The 24,400-nt window shown below is 41.5% G+C and overlaps 1 protein-coding gene across 2 annotated transcripts in view; it reads right to left on the reverse strand.

Moving 5' to 3' along the window:
- TXNDC8 (thioredoxin domain containing 8) overlaps positions 1–24,400 on the reverse strand; it is a 38,144-nt gene that overhangs the window by 8,521 nt on the left and 5,223 nt on the right. For both annotated transcript variants that reach the window (XM_088837752.1, XM_055427942.2), the window contains exons 3-4: positions 17,263–17,322; positions 13,464–13,529 (exon numbers count right to left, since the gene is read on the reverse strand). In XM_088837752.1, coding sequence (XP_088693878.1) covers positions 13,464–13,529; positions 17,263–17,322 — 126 coding nt within the window. The remainder of the gene's footprint in view (positions 1–13,463; positions 13,530–17,262; positions 17,323–24,400) is intronic.

The following is a 24,400-nucleotide window of genomic DNA, read 5'->3' on the forward strand; positions in this document are numbered from 1 at the left end:
GGTAACTCCAGAATGCTAAGATAACTTAGCTTAAACGCATACTATAGTTACTCAAAGAGCTTTAGAGGTCTCCGATAACCTTTATTTCTATATTTCTATTTACCTATACGTTTTCAGGGAGATAGGTACACAGCTAGGTCCTGGGGCTCGAATAATAGCTACAGTTCATAGTATACACCAAGTCTAGTGTGAGGCACTTTATTTACATTGTCACAAATTTTCATGATCAAGGTTCAAAGACACAGGATGTTGTCGCTATGAAGAATGAAACCAAGCCTAAAGGTGGTTAAGGTACATTCCCAAGATCTTCACTAATAAGAAGCAGACCTGGAATTCAACTTATGATCATTTGGCTCCAGAGATGGCAAGTCAGCCACAGACACTTTTTGGGAGTGGTGGGTCAAATGCTGTTTTTTATGAACATGAACAAAGACCATTTGGGAGGCTTATTCTCCAGGGACCACCATTCTCCTCACTTCCTACTATCTCATCTATTGTCCCTGCCTGGCCCTTGAAGATGCTGAGTACATGATCGCTGCTTCCAATCCTATCTTCTTTTCAGCACCCAAAGGTGCTGCCCACTTGGGATTCTTTTCATCTCTGTGCCTCCTTCAAGGAGGGTGCTTGCTGGAAATGACATCCGTGTCCTCAGCTGGAGCCCACAATTCACACCCATATGGGCAAGAGCTTCCTCTCACTTAAAATGAGAGCTCAGTTCTTCTGAATTATTCATTTGTGAATAACTCATTTATTAGCATCTATGTGCTTACATCCTTTCACTCTCATCTTTCCTAAGTGCTTTGGGAAACCATCTTACTCTCACATCAAAAGATGAAAAAGTTAAAGTGAAGATTACTCAGTTGTGTCCGACTCTTTGTGACCCCATGGACTGTCCATGGAATTCTCCAGGCCAGAATACTCGACTGGGTAGCCTTTCCTTTCTCCAGGGGATTTCCCAACCCAGGGATCGAACCCAGGTCTCTCTCATTGCAGGCAGATTCTTTACCAGATGAGCCAGAAGGGAAGCCCAAGAACACTGAAGCGGGTAGCCTATCCCTTCTCCAGGGGATCTTCCCGACCCAGGAATTGAACCAGGGTCTCCCACATTGTAGGCAGATTCTTTACCAACTGAGCTATCGGGGAAGCCCAAAAGTTGAAAAGATGGAACCAATTTTTGAGAGTTGGCCCATATTTAAGCAGTTGACTAAGACCTGGCAAATCTCTGTTACTCTTCCTTCCCTCTGTTCCGTAGACTTCTACCAATTTCAGCCTGGAACCAATGTTATGAACATAGGAGATCTAGTGATTGGCTTCAGAGGCTCACTGAATAGCCTAGCAATATGCACATTTCGATTTAGGTGCATACATTATTCTTCTGGAAAGAGTTTATAGTCTCCATTGGATTTTAAGATGGTCTACAGTGGAAACAGTGTCAGACTTTATTTTTTTAGGCTCCAAAATCACTGCGGATGCTGATTGCAGCCATGAAATTAAAAGACACTTACTCCTTGGAAGGAAAGTTATGACCAACCTAGATAGCATATTAAAAAGCAGAGACATTACTTTGCCAACAAAGGTCCGTCTAGTCAAGGCTATGGTTTTTCCCGTGTTCATGTATGGATGTGAGAGTTGGACTGTGAAGAAAGCTGATCGCTGAAGAATTGGTGCTTTTGAACTGTGGTGCTGGAGAAGACTCTTGAGAGTTCCTTGGACTGCAAGGAGATCCAGCCAGTTCATCCTAAAGGAGATCAGTCCTGGGTGTTCATTGGAAGGACTGATGCTAAAGCTGAAAGTCCAATACTTTGGCCACCTCATGCGAAGAGTTGACTCACTGGAAAAGACTCTGATGCTGGGAGGAATTGGGGGCAGGAGGAGAAGGGGATGACAGAGAATGAGATGGTTGGATGGCATCACCGACTCGATGGACATGAGTTTGAGTGAACTCCGGGAGTTGGTGATGGACAAGGAGGCCTGGCGTGCTGTGATTCATGGGGTCGCAAAGAGTCGGACACGACTGAGCGACTGAACTGAACTAAACTGATAAACCAAGTTTATGAACTACTCTTAACAGAATATAGTATATTTTTCTGGTCATAAAAATCAGCCAAGATTTTGGGTGCCCCGTCTGAAAGACACCAGAGGAATGCATTTTTATTTTTTGTTTTCTTTTTCTTTTTAGTTTTTTAAAAAAAGTTTTTATTTTGAATTGAAGGATAATTGTCATACAATATTGTGTTGGTTTCTGCCACACATCAACATGAATCAGCCATAGGTACACCTATGTCCCCTTCTTTTTGAACCTCCCTCCCACCTCCTAACCCATTCCTCTAGGCTGTTACAGAGTCCCAGTTTGAGTTCCCTCAGTCATACAGCAAATTCCCTCTGGCTATCTATTTTACATTCTAGTGTATATGTTTCCATGCTATCTTTCTTTCTTTTTTTAACCACAGTGAATCTTACTGGAACACGCTATGATGGCCTAGATGAAAACACTCAGGGGCAGAGCAGGAAAGAACAATCCCACCGTATTTATCACCTGGAATTTGCTTGGCTGGCCTTTGGCCTAAAACTGTGAAATAACGATAGCTGTTGTTTACAGCACATCGCCGCCAGATGTTCATCCAAACTCTGTATGAAAACTTCCAGCAGCAGGGAAGACCCATCATCCACCATAACCCTAGGTCATGGTTATGTAGCTTCATTTCATTTAGAGTTTTAAAGTTTTATTTTGTGTATAGTCTACGCGCTTTGTGAATATTTTAAATGAGCAAGACTCAAGGAGCTAAAATAATAAAACCAGGGTCTTTTACCACTGGTGGCTCAGTGGTAAATAATCTGCCTGCCAACGCAGGAGAGACAGGTTCGACCTCTGATCTGGAAAGATCCTATATGCAGCAGAGGGACTAAGCATGTGTGCCAAAACTATCGAGCCTGTGCTCTAGAGCCTGGGAGCTGCAACTACTGAGCCCACATGCCTCAACTACTGAAGGCTGCCAGCCCTAGAGTCTATGCTCCACAAGAGAAGCCACCACAACGAGAAGCCCGCACTCAGCCATTAGAGAGTGGCTCCCGCTTGCCGCAACTAGAGAAAAAATCCTGCACAGCAACAAAGACCCAGCACAGCCAAAAATAAATAAAAGTATTAAAAAAAAATAACAAAACCATTAAAGGATGATCCAGGGTGGAGTTGGCAGTTAGGAAACGCCAGGAAACTGAAGGTAAGGGAGACTATTGTATTTGAGTAGAAGAGGTAATCCTCCGATTTTTGGCAGCAATGAAAATAGAGAAACCCAAGGGATTCCCTCAGTCTTCTGGTCTAATGAGAGGAAGCTGATCATATTTTCAAGGTAGGCAAACATTCCCCTAACTCTCAGGCCTATGAGGAATTATCATAAGGTTTTTTATTGCAGTGTACATTTTAAAAGTGTAGCTTAATGGACAGTGGCTCTTGGCCAGATGTTTTATAAGAAATGTAAAGACATTTCTCATAACATTTCTTCATAGAAGCTCAATTCTAGGGGTTTTAAAAATACTAGATAAGTAGCAGTTAACTGCTTCAATAAGTCGATTTTCAGTTGTGCCATTCCAGAAGAAAGAGGAGAATATTTATGGAAGTGGTCTCAGAGAAGTGAACTTAATTTTTCGCTACCCCAGGAAAATGGTGAATGTTACAGGTAGCCTTCCTATTGACAGGTGGGGGTAAATTCACTGGTGACAGTGGTGGTTGTGGTGGTTTAGTCGCTAAGTCGTGTCTGACTTTTGCGACCCCATGGACTATAGCCCACCAGGCTCCTCTGTCCATCAAATTTTCCAGGCATGAGTACTGGAGTAGGTTGCCATTTCCTTCTCCAGGGGATCTTCCGGACCCAGGAATCAAATCCGGGTCTCCTTAATTGCAGGCCGACTCTTTACCGACTGAGCTAGGAGAGAAGCCCTATTCACAGGGATTTTTTTTGCCTGGCCACTCCAAACTACCTCTGGTTCCAGTGATTTTCCTGTGTAGATCACTGCCAGGTAGAGCCTGGGGAGAATTTCAGAGGTCTCATGGTTTGCCCACATCTCTGGATGTAATGGTTAGGAATGAGAGCCTTGTAGAAACCCTGCAAGGTTGCTCAGTTACCCAGTGCTGGGGGTGGAGCCAAAAGAGGTAAAAGATTCATAACGTGTGTGCGGACACTCTCAGTCACGTCCAACTCTGCAACCCCACGGACTGTGGCCATCCAGGCTCAGTCTATGGAGTTTTCCACGCAAGAAAGGCAAGAATACTGGAGTTAAGTTGCCATTTCCTTCTCCAGGGGATCTTCCCAACCCAGGAATCGAACCTGAGTCTCTTGCATCTCCTGCATTGGCAAGTGGGTTCTTTACCAGCTGGATCACTGAGGAAGCCCAAAAGATTTATAATACTGTGTCTATATATCTCTCCCACCCCATTTTTTTGGTGCCTTTGTCTTTTGCACAGAAGATTGATATTTTTTGTCAGTCAGAACCAGCATTACAAATCTTTTCCACAGGTTTTCAAATGCTATTTCAGTTGCTACAGATATGAATCCTTCTGGAGATATGATTACATACACACACAAACAAAAAAATTTGGAAAACTCAGCAGTGGCCACAGGACTGGAAAAGATCAGTTTTCATTCCAATCCCAAAGAAAGGCAATGCCAAAGAATGTTCAAACTACTGCACAATTGCATTCATTTCACACACTAACAAGGTAATGCTCAAAATTCTCCAAGCCAGGCTTCAACAGTTCATGACCCCAGAACTTCCAGATGTACAAGCTGGATTTAAAAAAGGCAGAAGAACCAGGGATCAAGTTGCCAACAGCCACTGGGTCACAGAAAAAGCAAGAGAATTCCAGAAAAACATCTACTTCCGCTTTATTGACTATGCTAAAGCCTTTGACTGTATGGATCACAAGAAACTGTGGAAAATTCTTAAAGAGATGGGAATGCCAGACTACCCTACCTGTCTCCTGAGAAATCTGTATGCAGGTCAAGAAGTAACAGTTAGAACCAGACATGGAAAGGAGAACGTCAAGGCTGTATACTGTTGCCCTGCTTTATTTAACTTATATGCAGAGTACAGCATGTGAAATACTGGGCTGGATGACTCACAAGCTGGAATCAAGACTGCTGGGAGAATATTAACAACCTCAGATATGCAGATGACACCATCCTTATGGCAGAAAGTGAAGAGGAACTAAATAGCCTTGTGATAAAGGTGAAAGAGGAGAGTGAAAAAGCCAGCTGAAAACTCAACATTCAAAAAACTAAGATCATGGCATCTGGTCCCATCATTTCATGGCAGATAGATGGGGAATAAAATGGAAACAGTGGCAGATTTTATTTCCTTGGGCTCCAAAATCACTGTGGATAGTGACTGTAGCCATGAAATTAAAAGACACTTGCTCCTGGGAAGAAAAGCTGTAACAAACCTAGATAGCATATTAAAAATCAGAGACATCACTTTGCCAATAAAAGTCTATATAGTCAAAGCTGTGGCTTTTCCAGTAGTCAGGTACGTTGTGAGAGGTGGACCATGAAGAAGGCTGAGCACCGAAGAATTGATGCTTTTGAACTGTGGTGTTGGAGAAGACTCTTGAGAGTCCCTTGGACTGCAATGAGATCAACCAGCCAATCCTAAAGGAAATCAGTCCTGAATATTCATTGGAAGGATTGATGCTGAAGCTGAAGCTCCAGTACTTTGGCCACCTGATGCAAAGAGCTGACTCATTAGAAAAGACCCTGATGCTGGGAAAGATTGAGGGCAGGAGAAGAAGGGGGCCAAAAAGAGGATGAGATGGTTGGATGGCATCATCGACTCAATGGACAAGAGTTTGAGCAAACTGCGGGTGACAGAGAAGAACAGGGAAGCCTGACATGCTGCAATTTATAAGGTTGTAAAGAGTCGGATATGACTTAGCATCTGAACATTTGATATCATGACATAAGCATACCAAGTTTTAAAAAATAACTCCATAATCAACATGTTAATTTAGTGCTATTCAACAAGAAATTCTAGTCTCAAAAAATTTTCTTGGGAGATAGATATCCATGATATAATCAAAGCCTTGCTGGATGACTCTGCAGTTAGAATACAGGGAGGCAGATCAGCTTAATGGACAGGGTCACTTGACTTTATTTTCCATTAGCTAAAGAATGCTCAAACTACCGCGCACAATTGCACTCATCTCACATGCTAGCAAAGTCATGCTCAAAATTCTTCAAGCAAGGCTTCAGCAATATGTGAACCGTGAACTCCCAGATGTTCAAGCAGGTTTTAGAAAAGGCAGAGGCACCAGAGATCAAATTGCCAACATGCGCTGGATCATGGAGAAAGCAAGAGAGTTCCAGAAAAATATCTATTTCTGCTTCATTGACTATGCCAAAGCCTTTGACTGTGTGGATCACAATAAACTGTGGAACATTCTGAAAGAGATGGGAATACCATACCAGACGACCTGACCTGTCTCTTGAGAAACCTGTATGCAGGTCAGGAAACAACAGTCAGAACTGCACATGGAACAACAGACTGGTTCCAAATAGGAAAAGGAGTACATCAAGGTTGTATATTGTCACCCTGCTTATTTAACTTATATGCAGAGTACATCACAAGGAATGCTGGGCTGGAAGAAGCACAAGCTGGAATCAAGATTGCTGGGAGAAATATCAATAACCTCAGATATGCAGATGATACTACCCTTAAGCCTCTTGATGAAAGTGAGAGAGGAGTGTGAAACGGTTGGCTTGAAGCTCAACATTCAGAAAACGATGACCCAGAGGGAGGATAAAGGGAGGAGGGAGGTGGGAGGGGGGTTCGGGGGGGGAACTTATGTAAACCCGGGGCGAATTCATTTCAATGTATGGCAAAACCAACCAATATAATATTGTAAAATAATTTGCCTCCAATAAAAAATAAATTAATTACAAAAAAAAAAAAGATCATGGCATCTGGTCCCATCACTTCATGGGAAATAGATGGAAAAACAGTGGAAACAGTGTCAGACTTTATTTTTTTGGGCTCCAAAATCACTACAGATGCTGACTGCAGCCATGAAATTAAAAGACACTTACTCCTTGGAAGGAAAGTTATGACCAACCTTGATAGTATATTAAAAAGCAGGGACATTACTTTGCCAACAAAGGTCCATCTAGTCAAGGCTATGGTTTTTCCCATGGTCATGTATGGATGTGAGAGTTGGACTGTGAAGAAAGCTGATCGCCGAAGAATTGATGCTTTTGAACTGTGGTGTTGGAGAAGACTCTTGAGAGTTCCTTGGAGTGCAAGGAGATCCAACCAGTCCATTCTAAAGGAGATCAATCCTGGGTGTTCACTGGAAGGACTGATGCTAAAGCTGAAACTGCAATATTTGGCCACCTCATGCGACGAGTTGACTCACTGGAAAAGACTCTGATGGTAGAAAAGGTTGAGGGCTGGAGGAGAAGGGGACGACGGAGAATGAGATGGCTGGATGGCATCACCAACTCTGTGGACATGAGTTTGAGTGAACTCCGGGAGTTGGTGATGGACAGGGAAGCCTGGCGTGCTGTGATTCATGGGGTCGCGGAGAGTCGGACACGACTGAGCGACTGAACTGAACTGAACTGAACTGAATCGGCATAAAATTCATAAAATTCAAATTTAAGCTCCTTAGGGATCCCTAGAATACAGGTATCCTGTTCCATTAATTCAAAAGGGATCCATACCCTACAGACACCAGTTAAGAAATACTTGATGATAAGAGGTTGCTCCACCCCTAAGGCAGGGCTCTTTTACCTCCAGATAGAACTGAGACCAAACAGGACCAAGTCTTTCCTCAGAAGCATGGCTATGGATTTGCTCCAGAGCCTAGATACAGCAGAATTAACTGAGAATCCAAAGTTTTATTTTTGTAAAACAGGGTAAAAACTGTTGAGTACCAGCAGCCATCAAGCAATATCATCTGTAAAGAGAAGGAAACCAGAAAGCTGTTCTGAGCTGGCGAGAAACTTTCTCTGAGTCCAATTAATACAAGGATAAAATCAGGAAGGGAGACAAAGCTGGTGGGGGGATGCAGGGGAAAGACAGCAAGATTCACTTGTTCACCCAGTCATTCATTTGTTCACTCACGGGTGCTGGTTTAGTTACTAAGTAGTGTCCGACTCTTGTGACCCTGTGGACTGTAGCCCGCTAGGCTCTTCTCTCCATGGGATTTCCCGGGCAAGAATACTGGAGTGGGTTACCATTTCCTTCTCCAGGGGATCTTCCCAGTCCAGCGATCAAACCTGGATCTCCTGCATTGCAGGTGGATTCTTTACCAAGTGAGTCACCATCAAATACAAAGTGTGTGTTTTCTATAGAGGGAGGATTCTCCTAGGCACTGGGGTTTCAAATCAGACATGAACAACTCCAAGTACTTAGAAGAGAATGAGAATAATATACAAAGTTAAGATCTGAGTCACACAAAAAATGGGCTTGGGAGCATAGACTGGGTTAAAATCATGGAGAAATCCAAGTCAGACTGGAATACAAGGGTCTAGTCTTGATTCTATAGGTAACGGCAGAGGAGGGGTATAAAAATTGAAATAAGAGGATGACATACATGGAGCAAGGAATTATTTGGAAAAGAAAACAAGAGTGTTGGTGTGAACTTGAGGCTACTGTTTAAGTTAAAGATATTTATAGCTAGAAATAGAATTGGGGGATGAAATTATTAATGGAGAGAGGTAGAATGGAAAAAAGACAGAGCCTTGGAAAACACTTACATGTGAGAACAGCTGGAGATAAAGAAGCCACAGGAAAACCTGGGGAGGAATCAGGGATCAAAGCCAAAAGAGGAGGAAGTTTTCAGGGTATAGAAGCTGATCAGTTAACGTACTTTGGTGTAAGCCAGGGATACTAGGATTGAGAAACAGGAATTTAAACTAGGTCTAAGAAGATCCTTGATAACTTTCAAGACCGTAGATGAAGGAATGATTGGAAAATGAGAATTGGAAGCAGTGAATACATCTAATTCTTTTAAGAGTTAGATTATGAATAAAAGAGAATAGTCTGAGAGAACAGATACATTCATTAGAAATCTTTTGGTTGCAAGTGACAGAAAAAACCCAAAGTTTATATAACTGAAGAATTTATGGGGGTAGTTCAGGCTTCAGACATACATAAATTCAGGGTTCCATCAATGCCATGGGCACTTCTTGGCCTGATTCTGCTTTCCTCTGTATGGTAGCTTCATTTTTCGGTTCCCTGTGATTGCAAGCCAGCTATAAGAGCTTTAGCACTATATCTTTCCAAGTTCAAATTCAGTGCAATCAAAGTAAGAGACTTTTACTGAGCTGTTTAAGCAAAATCCTGGAATTAGTTCTGGTTGGGTTTGGATTGGCTTGACCGGAGTGAAGGGCCCATTCCTGATGGTGATGGAGTTCACTGATTGGTCTACACCTAGAGATGGACCCCTAAGGAAGTACATGGACTAAGGACTAGAAAGGGCTTGGTTTCCTGGAGGAAAATCAGAGAACTGCTAAAAGGGAATGGAGAATGGTAGCTGGGTAGCAAAAAACAGTAAAAGTCCAGTGACCAGGTCTGAAATAGGATAACGATTATACAGTGGAAGTAAGAAATAGATTTAAGGGTCTAGATCTGATAGAGTGCCTGATGAACTCTGGATGGAGGTTCGTGACATTGTACAGGAGACAGGGATCAAGACCATCCCCATGGAAAAGAAATGCAAAAAAGCAAAATGGCTGTCTGAGGAGGCCTTACAAATAGCTGTGAAAAGAAGAGAAGTGAAAAGCAAAGGAGAAAAGGAAGGATATAAGCATCTGAATGCAGAGTTCCAAAGAATAGCAAGGAGAGATAAGAAAGTCTTCCTCAGTGATCAATGCAAAGAAATAGAGGAAAACAACAGAATAGGAAAAACAAGAGATCTCTTCAAGAAAATTAGAGATATCAAGGGAACATTTCATGCAAAGATGGGCTCGATAAAGGACAGAAATGGTATGGACTTAACAGAAGCAGAAGATATTAAGAAGAGGTGGCAAGAATACACAGAAGAACTGTACAAAAAAGATCTGCACGACCAAGATAATCATGATGGCGTGATCACTCACCTGGAGCCAGACATCTTGGAATGTGGAGTCAACTGGGCCTTAGAGAGCATCACTACGAACAAAGCTAGTGGAGGTGATGGAATTCCAATTGAGCTATTTCAAATCCTGAAAGATGATGCTGTGAAAGTACTGCACTCAATATGCCAGCAAATTTGGAAAACTCAGCAGTGGCCGCAGGACTGGAAAAGGTCAGTCTTCATTCCAATCCCAAAGAAATGCCAAAGAATGCTCAAACTACCACACAATTGCACTCATCTCACATGCTAGTAAAGTCATGCTCAAAATTCTCCAAGCAAGGCTTCAGCAGTATGTGAACCGTGAACATCCAGATGTTCAAGCAGTTTTAGAAAAGGCAGAGGCACCAGAGATCAAATTGCCAACATCCGCTGGATCATGGAGAAAGCAAGAGAGTTCCAGAAAAATATCTATTTCTGCTTCATTGACTATGCCAAAGCCTTTGACTGTGTGGATCACAATAAACTGTGGAAAACTCTGAAAGAGATGGGAATACCAGACCACCTGACCTGCCTCTTGAGAAACCTGTATGCAGGTCAGGAAGCAACAGTCAGAACTGGACATGGAACAACAGACTGGTTCCAAATAGGAAAAGGAGTACGTCAAGGCTGTATATTGTCACCCTGCTTATTTAACTTATATGCAGAGTACATCATGAGGAACGCTGGGCTGGAAGAAGCACAAGCTGGAATCAAGATTGCTGGGAGAAATATCAATAACCTCAGATATTCAGATGACACCACCCTTATGGCAGAAAGTGGAGAGGAACTCAAAAGCCTCTTGATGAAAGTGAAAGAAGAGAGTGAAAAGGTTGGCTTGAAGCTCAACATTCAGAAAACAAAGATCATGGCATCTGGTCCCATCACTTCATGGGAAATAGATGGGGAAACAGTGTCAGACTTTATTTTTGGGGGCTCCAAAATCACTGCAGATGCTGATTGCAGCCATGAAATTAAAAGACGCTTACTCCTTGGTAGGAAAGTTATGACCAACCTAGATAGTATATTAAAAAGCAGAGACATTACTTTGCCAACAAAGGTCCGTCTAGTCAAGGCTGTGGTTTTTCCAGTGGTCATGTATGGATGTGAGAGTTGGACTGTGAAGAAAGCTGATCGCCGAAGAATTGATGCTTTTGAACTGTGGTGTTGGAGAAGACTCTTGAGAGTCCCTTGGACTGCAAGGAGATCCAACCAGTCCATTCTAAAGGAGCTCAATCCTGGGTGTTCATTGGAAGGACTGATGCTAAAGCTGAAACTGCAATATTTGGCCACCTCATGCGACGAGTTGACTCACTGGAAAAGAGTCTGATGCTAGGAAGGATTGGGGGTGGGAGGAGAAGGGGACGACAGAGAATGAGATGGCTGGATGGCATCACCGACTCGATGGACATGAGTTTGAGTGAACTCCAGGAGTTGGTGATGGACAGGGAGGCCTGTGATTCTTGGGGTCGCAAAGAGTCGGACATGACTGAGCTACTGAACTGAACTGAACTGAACTGAATGGATAAAGGCAGGGCACAGATGGGAGGGATGCAGTCAAGAGACGGAACTGACTTCAAAGGAGGAAGCATCTTCATTTCTGAGATGGAAGAGAAGAGAAGATAATAAAAGATGACACACAAACAATTTGACAATGGAGGTAAGCGGAGTTGATAAGGCATGTGTTAAACTGTTTCAGTTTTCAAGTAAAAACTCAAGAGAGGAAACAGGTAGCCTTATCTTTTGGGGGAAAAATTATTTAAATCTGTTGCCTCAATTATGTTACAGCAAGCACATATGAACAAGCAGAAATTGAAAATAAAATTCTACAGCTAGCATATCAAATGATCTCATCCTAAAGATTATCAACTAAATGATCTCATTTTAAAGATTATGCAGACATAATCTTTAAAAAAGTAAAGTATGAATTTTTTTTACTTTATGTATATTCCTCATAACTTTTTATTTTATTGAATCTTTTAAACTCATTTAAATAATTCTAAAACATTTTTATAGTTTTTAAAGGTTACTTTCCATTTATAGTTATTACAAAATGTTGGCCATATCCCCCATGTTGTACAACACATCCTTGAGACTGACACACCCCATAGTTTGTGCCTCCTACTCCTCTATATTGCACTCCTACCCGTAACCACTAATTTGTTTTCTTTATCTGTGAGTCTGCTTCTTTTCTGTTCATAACTCTTTTAGTTGTATACTGTTTCATAGACTAGATGGGCTTCCCAGGTGGTGCTGGTGCTGAAGAAGAACCCGCCTGCCAATGCAGGAGACATTAGAGATGCGTGTTTGATCCCTGGGTCAGGAAGATCCCCCTGAGAAGGGCACGGCAACCCACTCCAGTTTCTTGCCTGGAGAATCCCATGGACGGAGGAGCCTGGCAGACTACACTCCACAGGGCCACAAAGAATCAGACATGACTGAAGCAACTTAGTACACACATAGACAAGATGTATCATAAGTCACTTAGCCACTTTACTAAAAAAAGTCATTTACATTGCTTCCATATTTTGTTAGAAATAATGCTACAATTACCATGCACTTAGATGTTTATTTTTCCATGAGTTATTTTCATCAGCAAAAGTTCCCCAAAATGGGATATGAAAGGGAATGAACAGTTTATTCCTCTTAAGTATGCTGCAAAATCACCTTTTATAAGGTACACACAGGTGTCCGTGCTCCCAGCCATATATATTATTACTAGTTCATCACACAAAGTATTTGAGACACTTCATTCCATTAATATCATCAAGATAACAACCAACATAACATATTCGTGGGTCAGGAAGGGTCTAAAAAGTTTAGTTGTGTGAATTCATTTCATTTTCAAAACAATCCTACAAGGGAAGGGGAAACTGCTATGATTCATGTTTTTACGATAGGGAAACTAAGATACCAAGAGCTTATTAAGTAAACTGCTAGGAAATGGAAGAACTGGTTTTTGAACCACACAAATCTGAATCCAGACCCTGCCTGGTCAACCAGTAGGCCATATTACCTTGTGATTGCTTTTGATTTTGATATTCACTCGAGTGTTGTTAAAAATGTATACATTTGTGCAAGAATTTCATCATATCTTTTGTTGTAAGGTTATTTTTTAATGGTCACGCCCCCAGAGAGAGATAAGAGTCAGGTATTTCGTATAGATTTGGACACTTCAAATGGTCTGAATGGGAGATGTCTCACAGTTCACCCCCCCCTTTTTTTAAACTCCTTGCCAATATGTAAGTTCAGAAACTAAGAATTGCATTGCTATAAAAATAAGTACAGTTGTTTCATCCATCCAGGATACCTCAGGCCTTTTTTAGACTCTGATGGCTTTATAAACTATTTCAACCTGCCAGTTACAATAGAAACATACCTTCTTGGTTTGCTTGAACATCTGAAATGTGGGTACTGCTTTGATGTGGTAAGTTTGGGCCAACTCCTAGAAAAGAAAAGAAATGGAATGAAGTCATTATTTTTGTATCCTCTTTTTGGACCAAGAATGGTACTTGGTGACATCTCAGGAGGCATGTCTGAGAGCCCAGGGATAGCTGATACTTTACAGATTCTCTTGCCAAGAACTTTCCTAACATATCCTCAAAGCCTCCAGGAATCTTAAAACATAAAGTGACTGTTTCCAGCATTCCTGAGCTTTCTCACTGATGGGCTCTAGGAGCCAAAGCAGAATGGACTGAATAATGAAATGAGCTCTATTTAAAAGAGCTTGTGAAAGACCGTAGAAGGCACCAGCAAAACCCAACATGGAAAGAGAATGTTGCAAAAAAATAAGGATGAGTAAAGGTCTCTTTACAACTCACATTTAGACGTGGAGTGGTATATCGTGCATTTTAAGTAAGGCTTATGTGTTTTTTTCTTATATGCCTTACACCTTTTCACTGCCCATTTCTATAAAAGATTTTGTAGCCATGAGATAAGAAAATACATGAGAATCCCAACTGTTCTAATCCATTACAATCTGATTTCATGTATCACATTTTTGTTTATCTTGTTTAAGAGTCAAACAAAAATTAGTCACCCACAGTTCAGTTCAGTTGCTCAGTCCTGTCCGACTCTTTGCGATCCCATGGGCTGCATCACACCAGGCCTCCCTGTCCACTGCCAACTCCCAGAGTTTATTCAAACTCATGTCCATTGAGTTGGTGATGCCATCCAACCATTGCATCCTCTGTCGTCCCCTTTTCCTTCTGCCTTCAATCTTTCCCAGCATCAGGGTCTTTTCCAATGAGTCAGTTCTTTGCATTGGATAGCCAAAGTATTGGAGTTTCAGCTTCAGCATCAGTCTTTCCAGTGAACATTCAGGACTGATCTCCTTTAGGATGGACTGGTTGGATCTCCTTGTAGTCCAAGGGACTCTCAAGAGTCTTCTCCAACACCACAGTTCAAAAGCATCAATTCTTTGGCACTCAACTTTCTTTATAGTCCAACTTTCACATCTATACATGACTACTGGAAAAACCATAGCTTTGACTAGATGGACCTTTGTTAGCAAAGTAATGTCTCTGCTTTTTAATATGCTGTCTAGGTTGATCATAACTTTTCTTCCAAGGAACAAGCGTCTTTTAATTTCATGGCTGCCCACAGGATCAAAACAAATCTTTCCTCTACTGCTCTCTGCTACTCCAAACACACACTAAATTATAACTTTCATGACCACAGTAATGACAACAATGAACACATTATTAGAAAAAAAAACTGTGCATTTTGTCTCACCTTGAGACAACGAGCTATAAAAATCAAAAAGTAAAACAGTAACTAATGCTGCTGAGGATAAAGAGAAATAAGAAACCTCTTACATCGCTGGTGGGAATGTAAAGTGGTGCAGTACTTTATATGATAATTTATAAGTTCCTCAATAATTTAAATATAGAGTTATCATATGACCCAATAATCCCACTCTTAGATATATAGCCAAGAGAAATGAAAATATATGCTTAAATGTGTATGGCAGTATTAGTCATAATACCCGAAAGTTGCAAACAAACCAAAGTCCATAAAAGAATGAATGGATAAAAAAGAGGTAGTAAATTATTTAGCAATAAAAGGGAATGGAGTACTGATACATGCCAGATCATGGATGAATCTTGCAAACTCATGTTAAGTGAGAGAAGCCAGTCACAAAAGACCACGTTTTCTATAATTCCATTTATGTGAAATGGCCAGAATAAGCAAGTCTACAGACAAGGGAGACTAGCAGTTATCTAGGGTTGAGGTGGTGGATAGAGGGAACTAGGGGGGATGACTACTAAAGGGGGCAGTATTTCTTTCTGGAGTTGTAAATACCTTCTAAAATTGATTGTACTGATAGCTGCACAAGTCTTTGAATATCTGATCCTAGCTGTTTATTCTGAATTCACGGTACATGATTCAGCGTAAAGGACAATTAAACACTGTCACACTTTGAGGGAAATAGAAAAATGGAACTTTTATTACATTCTGGGTATAATGCCATATATTTTGTGTCTTTTATTTTTTCATATTCTGTTAAATATTATTACTTTGTTTTGCATATAGAGAAACTGACATTTATAGAGGTTAACAGATAAGTGGTCACAAAACTGTTAAAGGACAGAATGGGTAAATAATAGATTTTTTAATTATAAAGCTCAAATTCAATCCAATGTATGCACAGGGCACTTATGCTGCTATTTTCCCTCATTTTAAAATAACAAACACTAGGAAGAATAAGTTTTTAGACACATTGTATGTATTAATAAGCACATGTTGATTGAAAACATGAGGCTGATTATATGGTGGGGGTGCTGGGGTGAGGAAGAAAGACTCCAGAGAAAAAAGGGAAAGGTTTCCTGGAATTCCCTGTGATACTCAAAAAACTCCACACACACACACAAAACAGAACTCCACAAAAAGCATAAGCTACAGAAAGGGGAAAGCAAGGTACGTAAAAATGTCTGTAATGCACAGAACTGGATTTTAGAAATTTATTAATAATCTATCACAGGAGTGAAATTAAAAGATGCTTCCTCCTTGGAAGGAAAGCTATGACAAACCTAGACAGCATATTAAAAAGAGAAGCATCACTTTACTGACAAAGGCCTGGGCTTCCCGGGTAGCTCAGCTTGTAAAGAATCCTCCTGCAGTGCAGGAGACCCTGGTTCAATTCCCAGATCAGGAAGTTTCCCCTAGAGAATAGGCTACCCACTCCAGTATTCTTGGGCTTCCCTGGTGGATCAGATGGTAGAGAATCTGCCTGCAGTGCGGGAGACCTGGGTTCAATCCCTGGCTTGGAAAGATTGCCTGGAGAAGGGCATGGCAACCCACTCCAGCATTCTTGCCTAGAGAATCTCCATGGACAGAGGAGCCTAGCAGGTTACAGTCCGTGGAGCTGCAAAGAGTCAGACATGACTGAGCAACTAACCACACATGGTTTTTCCAGTCGTCATATACAGGTGTGAGAGTTGGACCATAAAGAAGGCTGAACACTGAAGAATGGATGCTTTCAAATTGTGGTGCTGGAGAAGCCTCTTGAGAGTATCTTGTATAGCAGGGAGATCAAACCAGTCAATCCTAAAAGAAGTCAACCCTTTCAATATTCATCAGAAAGGCTGATGCTGAAGCTCTAATACTTTGGCCACTTAATGCAAAGAGCGGATTCATTCGAAAATACCCTGATGCTCAGAAAGACTGAAGGCAAAAGGAGAAGAGGGCAGCAGACCATGAGATGGTTAGATAGTGTCACCAACTCAATGGACATGAATTTGCACAAACTCCAGGAGACAGTGAAGGATAGAGGAGCCTGGTGTGCTGCAGTCCATGGGGTCACAAAGAGTCAGACACAGCTTAGCAACAGAAGAACAACAACAGGGGTGAAAATAATTTTTCACTTTGAGCCCAACTCTAACCAACTGGTATTGTCTGTCTAGAGCAACTCTGTTGGGCAGGATTATGGGGCAGAGTCAAGAGCAACTGATGAAAAACTTTGGACTGATCAGTGAATTCTACCATAGTATGGGAGAGGGGCACATAGCAGGAGAGCCACATATTTATTGTCTTTAAAAGAATACGAAACATACAGGAACCTTATGAGGGCGTTTACTACTTCATTGCACTTTAAATTGCCTGTATAATCTCTGAGACAGCATCTCAACATCACACTGGATTTTATGAATCTACAAGGAGGGATTTAAGATTCTTACCCGAGCATTGTCCACATCCACATTAGCAAACATAACGCTTCGGTATTGCACAGACATTGCCTTCAAAAGAGTAAAAATTTCCCATTAGCTTAATGTTAAGATTAAATCACACTCTAGCAGTGTCTTTTAGCGAAAGCAGGAACCAAACAAAAGAGCTGAGAAAGAGAGTTAAGCATCATCCTGGCACTACTGCCTAGAATCTTAAGGACGGAAATCAAGGGCTGTGTGTTGCCAAGTCAAGCAAAGATCAATGGCAGAACCAGAGTCTAAAGTCTGTGTTATGTATCAAAACTAGATTTCCCAGAATACTCTGCCAGTTGTCTTCCTGTTAGGTTCTGCCAATGGGAAGCATTTTCAGGAAAATGGAAAATGGGAATAGGGAAAAACAACTCTTCTCTGCTTCAGTTCCAGACGTTCTGGAAGCATCTTTGACAGTGGTGGAGATAATGGTGGTGGTATAATGGGTGTACGGTAATGGATGCAGAAGTAGCCTGTAAACATCAGCTCCTGGGATATTCTTTTTTTCCAGACAACTGTGCTTATTCTTTGAAGGTACTGAATGACATATTGATTTGTTTGCATTAACATCATATCTGAAGCATTCTCACCGACCTGTTTCAATGAAACCTCTGTTCCACGGTGGTGTGAGGTGTCTGGAGCGTGGCCAAGTGGAGGCAACAACAGACAGAGCTGTCACTGGGGGCTGCTCCCATGGACAGGCCGGAAGCAGCATGACATGAACTGATTAGGTGGACAGTAGGTGCAGAGTTCTGTTGAAGGGATTCTCTCCAATTGTATGTCCATGGAATGTGTCCTAAGTGGGAGTTCTTTCTTCAGTAGTTCATCAAGATGGGGAAATTGGGGGAAAACTCTTGGATAATAAACATGAAGGCCTTTGGTACTTTAGAGTACTTTTCAGATTAAAAAAAAGATGCTGATTTTGATCAGCAGCATCTCCATGCCTGGTAGGAAGATGGTGCTGCCCAGGAACTCTGGGGAAACTGACTTGTACTTTTCAAGTTTAAGATATATGGATGTTCCCTGGTAGCAGTCAGGCAGGGAAATGGATTTGACAGATATGGACATCTGATTCCAGAGTCAGGTTCTATGGATGAAGTTTTTAGTCTCCCAAGTCTGACAGGAAATGGATAGGGTTACAGAAGTTGTCATTTTTGTATTGAGTAGTAGCCAGAAGTCCTGGTACAGATGTGGGTTTCTTGCTAGACTGACTGGTGGTCCCTTATGAATACTTCCTTCCCTCTCTATTCCATACCATCCACAAAGGATCATCCTCTGTCCTCAGCAAAAACTCCTTCTGCTCTATTCTTCCTCCCATACAATCTGTTACCATCTAGTCACCTATTCTGTTGATCTTAACTCTAAATTGTCTCCTGAATTTGATCTTTCCTTTTTCTCCCCAAACCACCATCCTAGTTCTGGTAAACCCATCACTGACATTGTTGTTAAACTTGAGTTACTTGCCTCAGGCTTTCCAGCCCATTCTTATACAAACTGCCAAAAGTATTTCCCCCAAATTCACAGCTGATCATTGCAAAACCCTTAACATTCTTCTTTACGACTCTACAGCAACTCATTAAGCTATAATACAAGGGTCCTTTCCCTCTGGGCTCAGCTTCCTTTTCAAGGTTCACGGGTTGCCACTTCCACTGTATAAACTGAAAGCTAACCTCACAGAGTACTTGACTTCTCATGATCACACCACGTAATTTCTCAACAAATTTATAATCTCCCTTTTCTCAAAAATGCTTTTTGGGGATCTATGCCTGGTGATTCTCTTAGCCCAGAGTCAGCAATCTTCACCCTATACAGGACTCCACATGGTCTCATAAATAAAATTTTAGTGGAACACATTTGCCCATTCATTTGCGTATTGCCATTGCCTGGTTTTGTGCTACAACATCAAAACTGAGTATATATATTATAGACCATATAGCCCATAAACCTGAAAATATTGACTATCTTTAGCCTCTACAGAAAAGGTTGCTGGCCTTTGATTTCAGTCCTCAAGGCCCAGATCAAATGGGACCATGAAATTCACTTAAGACTTAAAAGCTTTAAATCACTTCTTAAAAACCACTTTTGGTTATGATTTACTTTTTTCTTGTTACCAGACATCCTTTAGTAGAGACTCTGGTGGTCAACTTTCAGTTTTTGTGTATTGGCAAATATCTTGGATTCTTCCCCACCTAGAATAACGGTGTAGTCAGCTCACTTCCATTCCACCTTCCTGCAGAGCCTGGAAAAGGGAAAAGGGAAAGATACCTCGGATTCCCTTGCAGCTAGAGTTCTGGATGCAAACTGGTTTTACCAATGAGACGCATGCAGGTAAGACTGGGAAGGCAGAAGTGAGACAGAGCTACTTTCTTTTTGTCTTTGGATGTTCCTGCTGGAAAGCAAGATCATGAGTGATTTTGTGCTGGCGGTAGCAGCAGCTACACTAAAGGATCCAATGCCGCAGCATCAGCTTCCAGATTGTGGTTCTGACTCCCCAGCTGTTATTTCTCTGTTGTTGCTTTTTTCTCCCAGTAGTGGCCTCTCAGCTCCTCTCATATCTCATTGTGCAAAGTTGGTTCAGTTCAGTTCAGTTCGGATCCCCACAAATGGGCCTGTGGTGCTCTTGAGTCATTCTTGGGGTTCCAGTCTGGAGCCCATTCATCCAGCCTTCTAATGATTTTATGAGCATTTAATTCCTTATATTAAAGTTATTTTCTGTCTAATTTGGTTCCTGTTTCCAGTGTTTGAGCTCTGACTGATACAGTGCCCTAGAGTAATAAAAGCCTTTTCTCCAAATCCATTATGTACTGTGGGTTTTAAAAAAATTAAGCAGAATACATAAATACATTCTCTTGTAAAACCTCGAACATCACAAGAAAAATAAAGCAAAATATGAAATTTCCCTATTCTCAATCCTACTCCAATTTTCACTCTCTTTCACAGAAAAAAATCATTTGTTATGCATCTTCTGTACCTCTTTGTCTACATATATACTGATATATACATACACAGAAATGTGCTGTGTACTTAGTCGCTCATTTGTGACCCCAGGGACTGTAGCTTGCCAGGCTCCTCTGTCCATGGGGATTCTCCAGGCAAGAATTGAAGTGGTTTGCTGTGCTCTCCTCCAGGGGATCTTCCCAACCCAGGGATCAAACCCAGGTCTTCCATATTGCAGGCGAATTCTTTACTGTCTGAGCCACCAGGGAAGCCCTGGTGTATATATATGTATCAGTTCAGTTCAGTCACTCAGTCATGTCCGACTCTTTGCGACCCCATGAATCACAGCACGCCAGGCCTCCCTGTCCATCACCAACTCCCGGAGTTCACTCAAACTCACGTCCACAGAGTTGGTGATGCCATCCAGCCATCTCATTCTCTGTCGTCCCCGTCTCCTCCCACCCCCAATCCTTCCTAGCATCAGACTCTTTTCCAGTGAGTCAACTCATCGCATGAGGTGGCCAAAGTATTGCAGTTTCAGCTTTAGCATCAGTCCTTCCAATGAACACCCAGGACTGATCTCCTTTAGAATGGACTGGTTGGATCTCCTTGCAGTCCAAGGGACTCTCAAGAGTCTTCTCCAGCACCACAGTTCAAAAGCATCAATTCTTTGGCGATCAGCTTTCTTCACAGTCCAATTCTCACATCCATACATGACCACGGGAAAAACCATAGCCTTGACTAGACGGACCTTGGTTGGCAAAGTAATGTCTCTGCTTTGTAATATGCTGTCTAGGTTGGTCATAACTTTCCTTCCAAGGAGTAAGCGTCTTTTAATTTCATGGCTGCAATCAGCATCTGCAGTGATTTTGGAGCCCAGAAAAAATAAAGTCTGACACTGTTTCCACTGTTTCCCCATCTATTTCCCATGAAGTGATGGGACCAGATGCCATGATCTTTGTTTTCTGAATGTTGAGCTTCAAGCCAACCTTTTCACTCTCCTCTTTCACCTTCATCAAGAGGCCTTTGAGTTCCTCTTCACTTTCTCCCATAAGGGTGGTGTCATCTGCATATCTGAGGTTATTGATATTTCTCCTGGCAATCTTGATTCCAGCTTGTGCTTCATCCAGCCCAGCGTTCCTCATGATGTACTCTGCATATAAATTAAATAAGCAGGGTGACAATATACAGCCTTGATGTACTCCTTTTCCTATTTGGAACCAGTCTGTTGTTCCATGTCCAGTTCTGACTGTTGCTTCCTGACCTGCATACAGGTTTCTCAAGAGGCAGGTCAGGTCGTCTGGTATTCCCATCTCTTTCAGAATGTTCCACAGTTTATTGTGATCCACACAGTCAAAGGCTTTGGCATAGTCAATGAAGCAGAAATAGATGTTTTTTCTGGAACTCTCTTGCTTTCTCCATGATCCAGCGGATGTTGTCAATTTGATCTCTGGTGCCTCTGCCTTTTCTATAAAACCTGCTTGAACATCTGGAAGTTCACGGTTCACATATTGCTGAAGCCTGGTTTGGAGAATTTTGAGCATGACTTTACTAGCGTGTGAGATGAGTGCAATTGTGCGGTAGTTTGAGCATTCTTTGGCATTGCCTTTCTTTGGGATTGGAATGAAGACTGACCTTTTCCAGTCCTGTGGCCACTGCTGAGTTTTCCAAATTTGCTGGCATATTGAGTGCAGCACTTTCACAGCATCATCTTTCAGGATTTGAAATAGCTCAACTGGAATCCCATCACCTCCACTAGCTTTGTTCGTAGTGATACTTTCTAAGGCCCACTTGACTTCACATTCCAAGATGTCTGGCTCCAGGTGAGTGATCACACCATCGTGATTATCTTCATCGTGAAGATCTTTTTTGTACAGTTCTTCTGTGTATTCTTGCCACCTCTTCTTAATATCTTCTGCTTCTGTTAGGTCCATACCATTTCTGTCCTTTATTGAGCCCATCTTTGCATGAAATGTTCCCTTGGAATCTCTAATTTTCTTGAAGAGGTCTCTTGTTTTTCCTATTCTGTTGTTTTCCTCTATTTCTTTGCATTGATCACTGAAGAAGGCTTTCTTATCTCTCCTAGCTATTCTTTGGAACTCTATTTATCTCTGCTTTACATGAATGGTACTATAGTCCATAAATTTTCCTCTTTTTACTTAATTCTATGTTGTCTTGGAGAGAATTCCATCATTATATATGGGTCTATTTGACTCTTTTTATCATCTGAACAGTATTTCAGAGTGTGGATACACCCAAATTAAAAACAAACAGTGTGTGCATTAGTCTGGATTCCAACAGAAAACAGTACATTCAAATTAGGGTAATTTAGGGATGTTTATCACCAAAAGGCTAACTATAAATAACTGTAAAGTTAAGGATGGGTGTGAAGGAGCTGTGAGAGCCTGGACACAGCAGTGGCAGAGACTTTACCATCCTCAGGGCCTGAAGGTATGAAGGGAAGTAGGGGTTACTAAGCCTGAGCCTAAAATGTCTTGTTGGCCAATGAAATTTGATCAGCTTTGACTTTGTGGCAGGTGAGAATATTTATACTCCTAAAGCTAAACATTGGAGACACTTAAGTTTTAAGTGTCTGAATAGAGAGGTCTGCCAGATATTAAAATATTTGCTGTGGATATTTCAATAATTTTAGGCACAGAATAGATGTTGATATGTGAACCGTGAACTGCCAGATGTTCAAGCTCGACTTGGAAAAGGCAGAGGAACCAGAAATCAAACTGCCAACATCCACTGGATCATCAAAAAAGCAAGAGAGTTCCAGAAAAACATCTATTTCTGCTGTATTGACTATGCCAAAGCCTTTGACTGTGTGGATCATAACAAACTGTGGAAAATTCTTAGACATGGGACTACCAGACCACCTGACCTGCTTCCCAAGAAATCTGTATGCAGGTCAAGAAGCAACAGTTAGAACTGGACATGGAACAACAGACTGGTTCCAAATTGGGAAAGGAGTACATCAAGGCTGTATATTGTCACTCTGCTTATTTAACTTATATGCAGAATACATCATGTGAAATGCCGGGCTGGATGAAGCACAAGCTGGAATGAAGACTGCAGGGAGAAATATCAATAACCTCAGATATGCAGATGACACCACCCTTATGGGAGAAAGTGAAGAACTAAAGAGCCTCTTGATGAAAGTGAAAAAGGAGAGTAAAAAAGTTAGCTTAAAGCTCAACATTCAGAAAACTAAGATCATGGCAGCTGGTCCCATCACTTCATGGTAAATAGAAGGGGAAACAATGGATTCAGTGGCAGACTTTATTTTCTTGGGCTCCAAAATCACTGCAGATGGTGACCGCAGCCATGAAATTAAAAGACACTTGCTACCTGGAAGAAAAGCTATGACCAACCTAGATAGCATATTAAAAAGCAGAGACATTACTTTGTCAACAAAGGTTCGTCTAGTAAAGGCTATGGTTTTTCCAGTAGTTATGTATGAATGTGAGAGTTGGACCATAAAGAAAGCTGAGCACCGAAGAACTGATTCAGCTTTGGAACTGAGGTGTTGGAGAAGACTCTTGAGTGTCCCTTGGACTACAAGTAGATCCAACCAGTCCATCCTAAAGGAAATCAGTCCTAAATATTCACTGGAAGGACTGATGTTGAAGCTGAAACTTCAATACTTTGGCCACCTGATGCGAAGAACTGATTCATTGGAAAAGACCCTGATGCTGGAAAGATTGAAGGTGGAGGGAGAAGGGGACGACAGAGGATGAGATGGTAGGATGGCATCACTGACTCGATAGACATGAGTTTGAGTAAACTCCAGGATTTGGTGATGGACAGGGAAATCTGGCATGCTGCATTCCATGGGGTCACAAAGAGTCGGACATGACTGAGTGACTGAACTGAACTGATGTCATGTAGCCAATTTCTTTATTTGAATATATTTCTTTTAAATATCAAAGTTTACGACTGGTTAGAATGAATTCAAGTAGATTTAAGAGTTTAAGTTAAAAAATTGAAATGTTAGAAACCCTCCTGAAAAATAATATATTTTCAGTTGTGTAGAGAAATCTGAACTTTATAATTGAGGTAGGAGATTGCACAAAATGGACTGTAAATGTGAAACTTCTGTGCAGTAAGGAGAAATGAGGAGGAAATGTCCTGAGTTTCTTTCTGCAGCATGTTGTACGCTCCCCCCACCAAATGGTGT

The sequence above is a fragment of the Moschus berezovskii genome, chromosome 7 (assembly GCF_049115385.1).
Source record: "Moschus berezovskii isolate FMDL1 chromosome 7, NW_MosBer_1.0, whole genome shotgun sequence".
Taxonomy (NCBI): Eukaryota; Metazoa; Chordata; class Mammalia; order Artiodactyla; family Moschidae; genus Moschus; species Moschus berezovskii.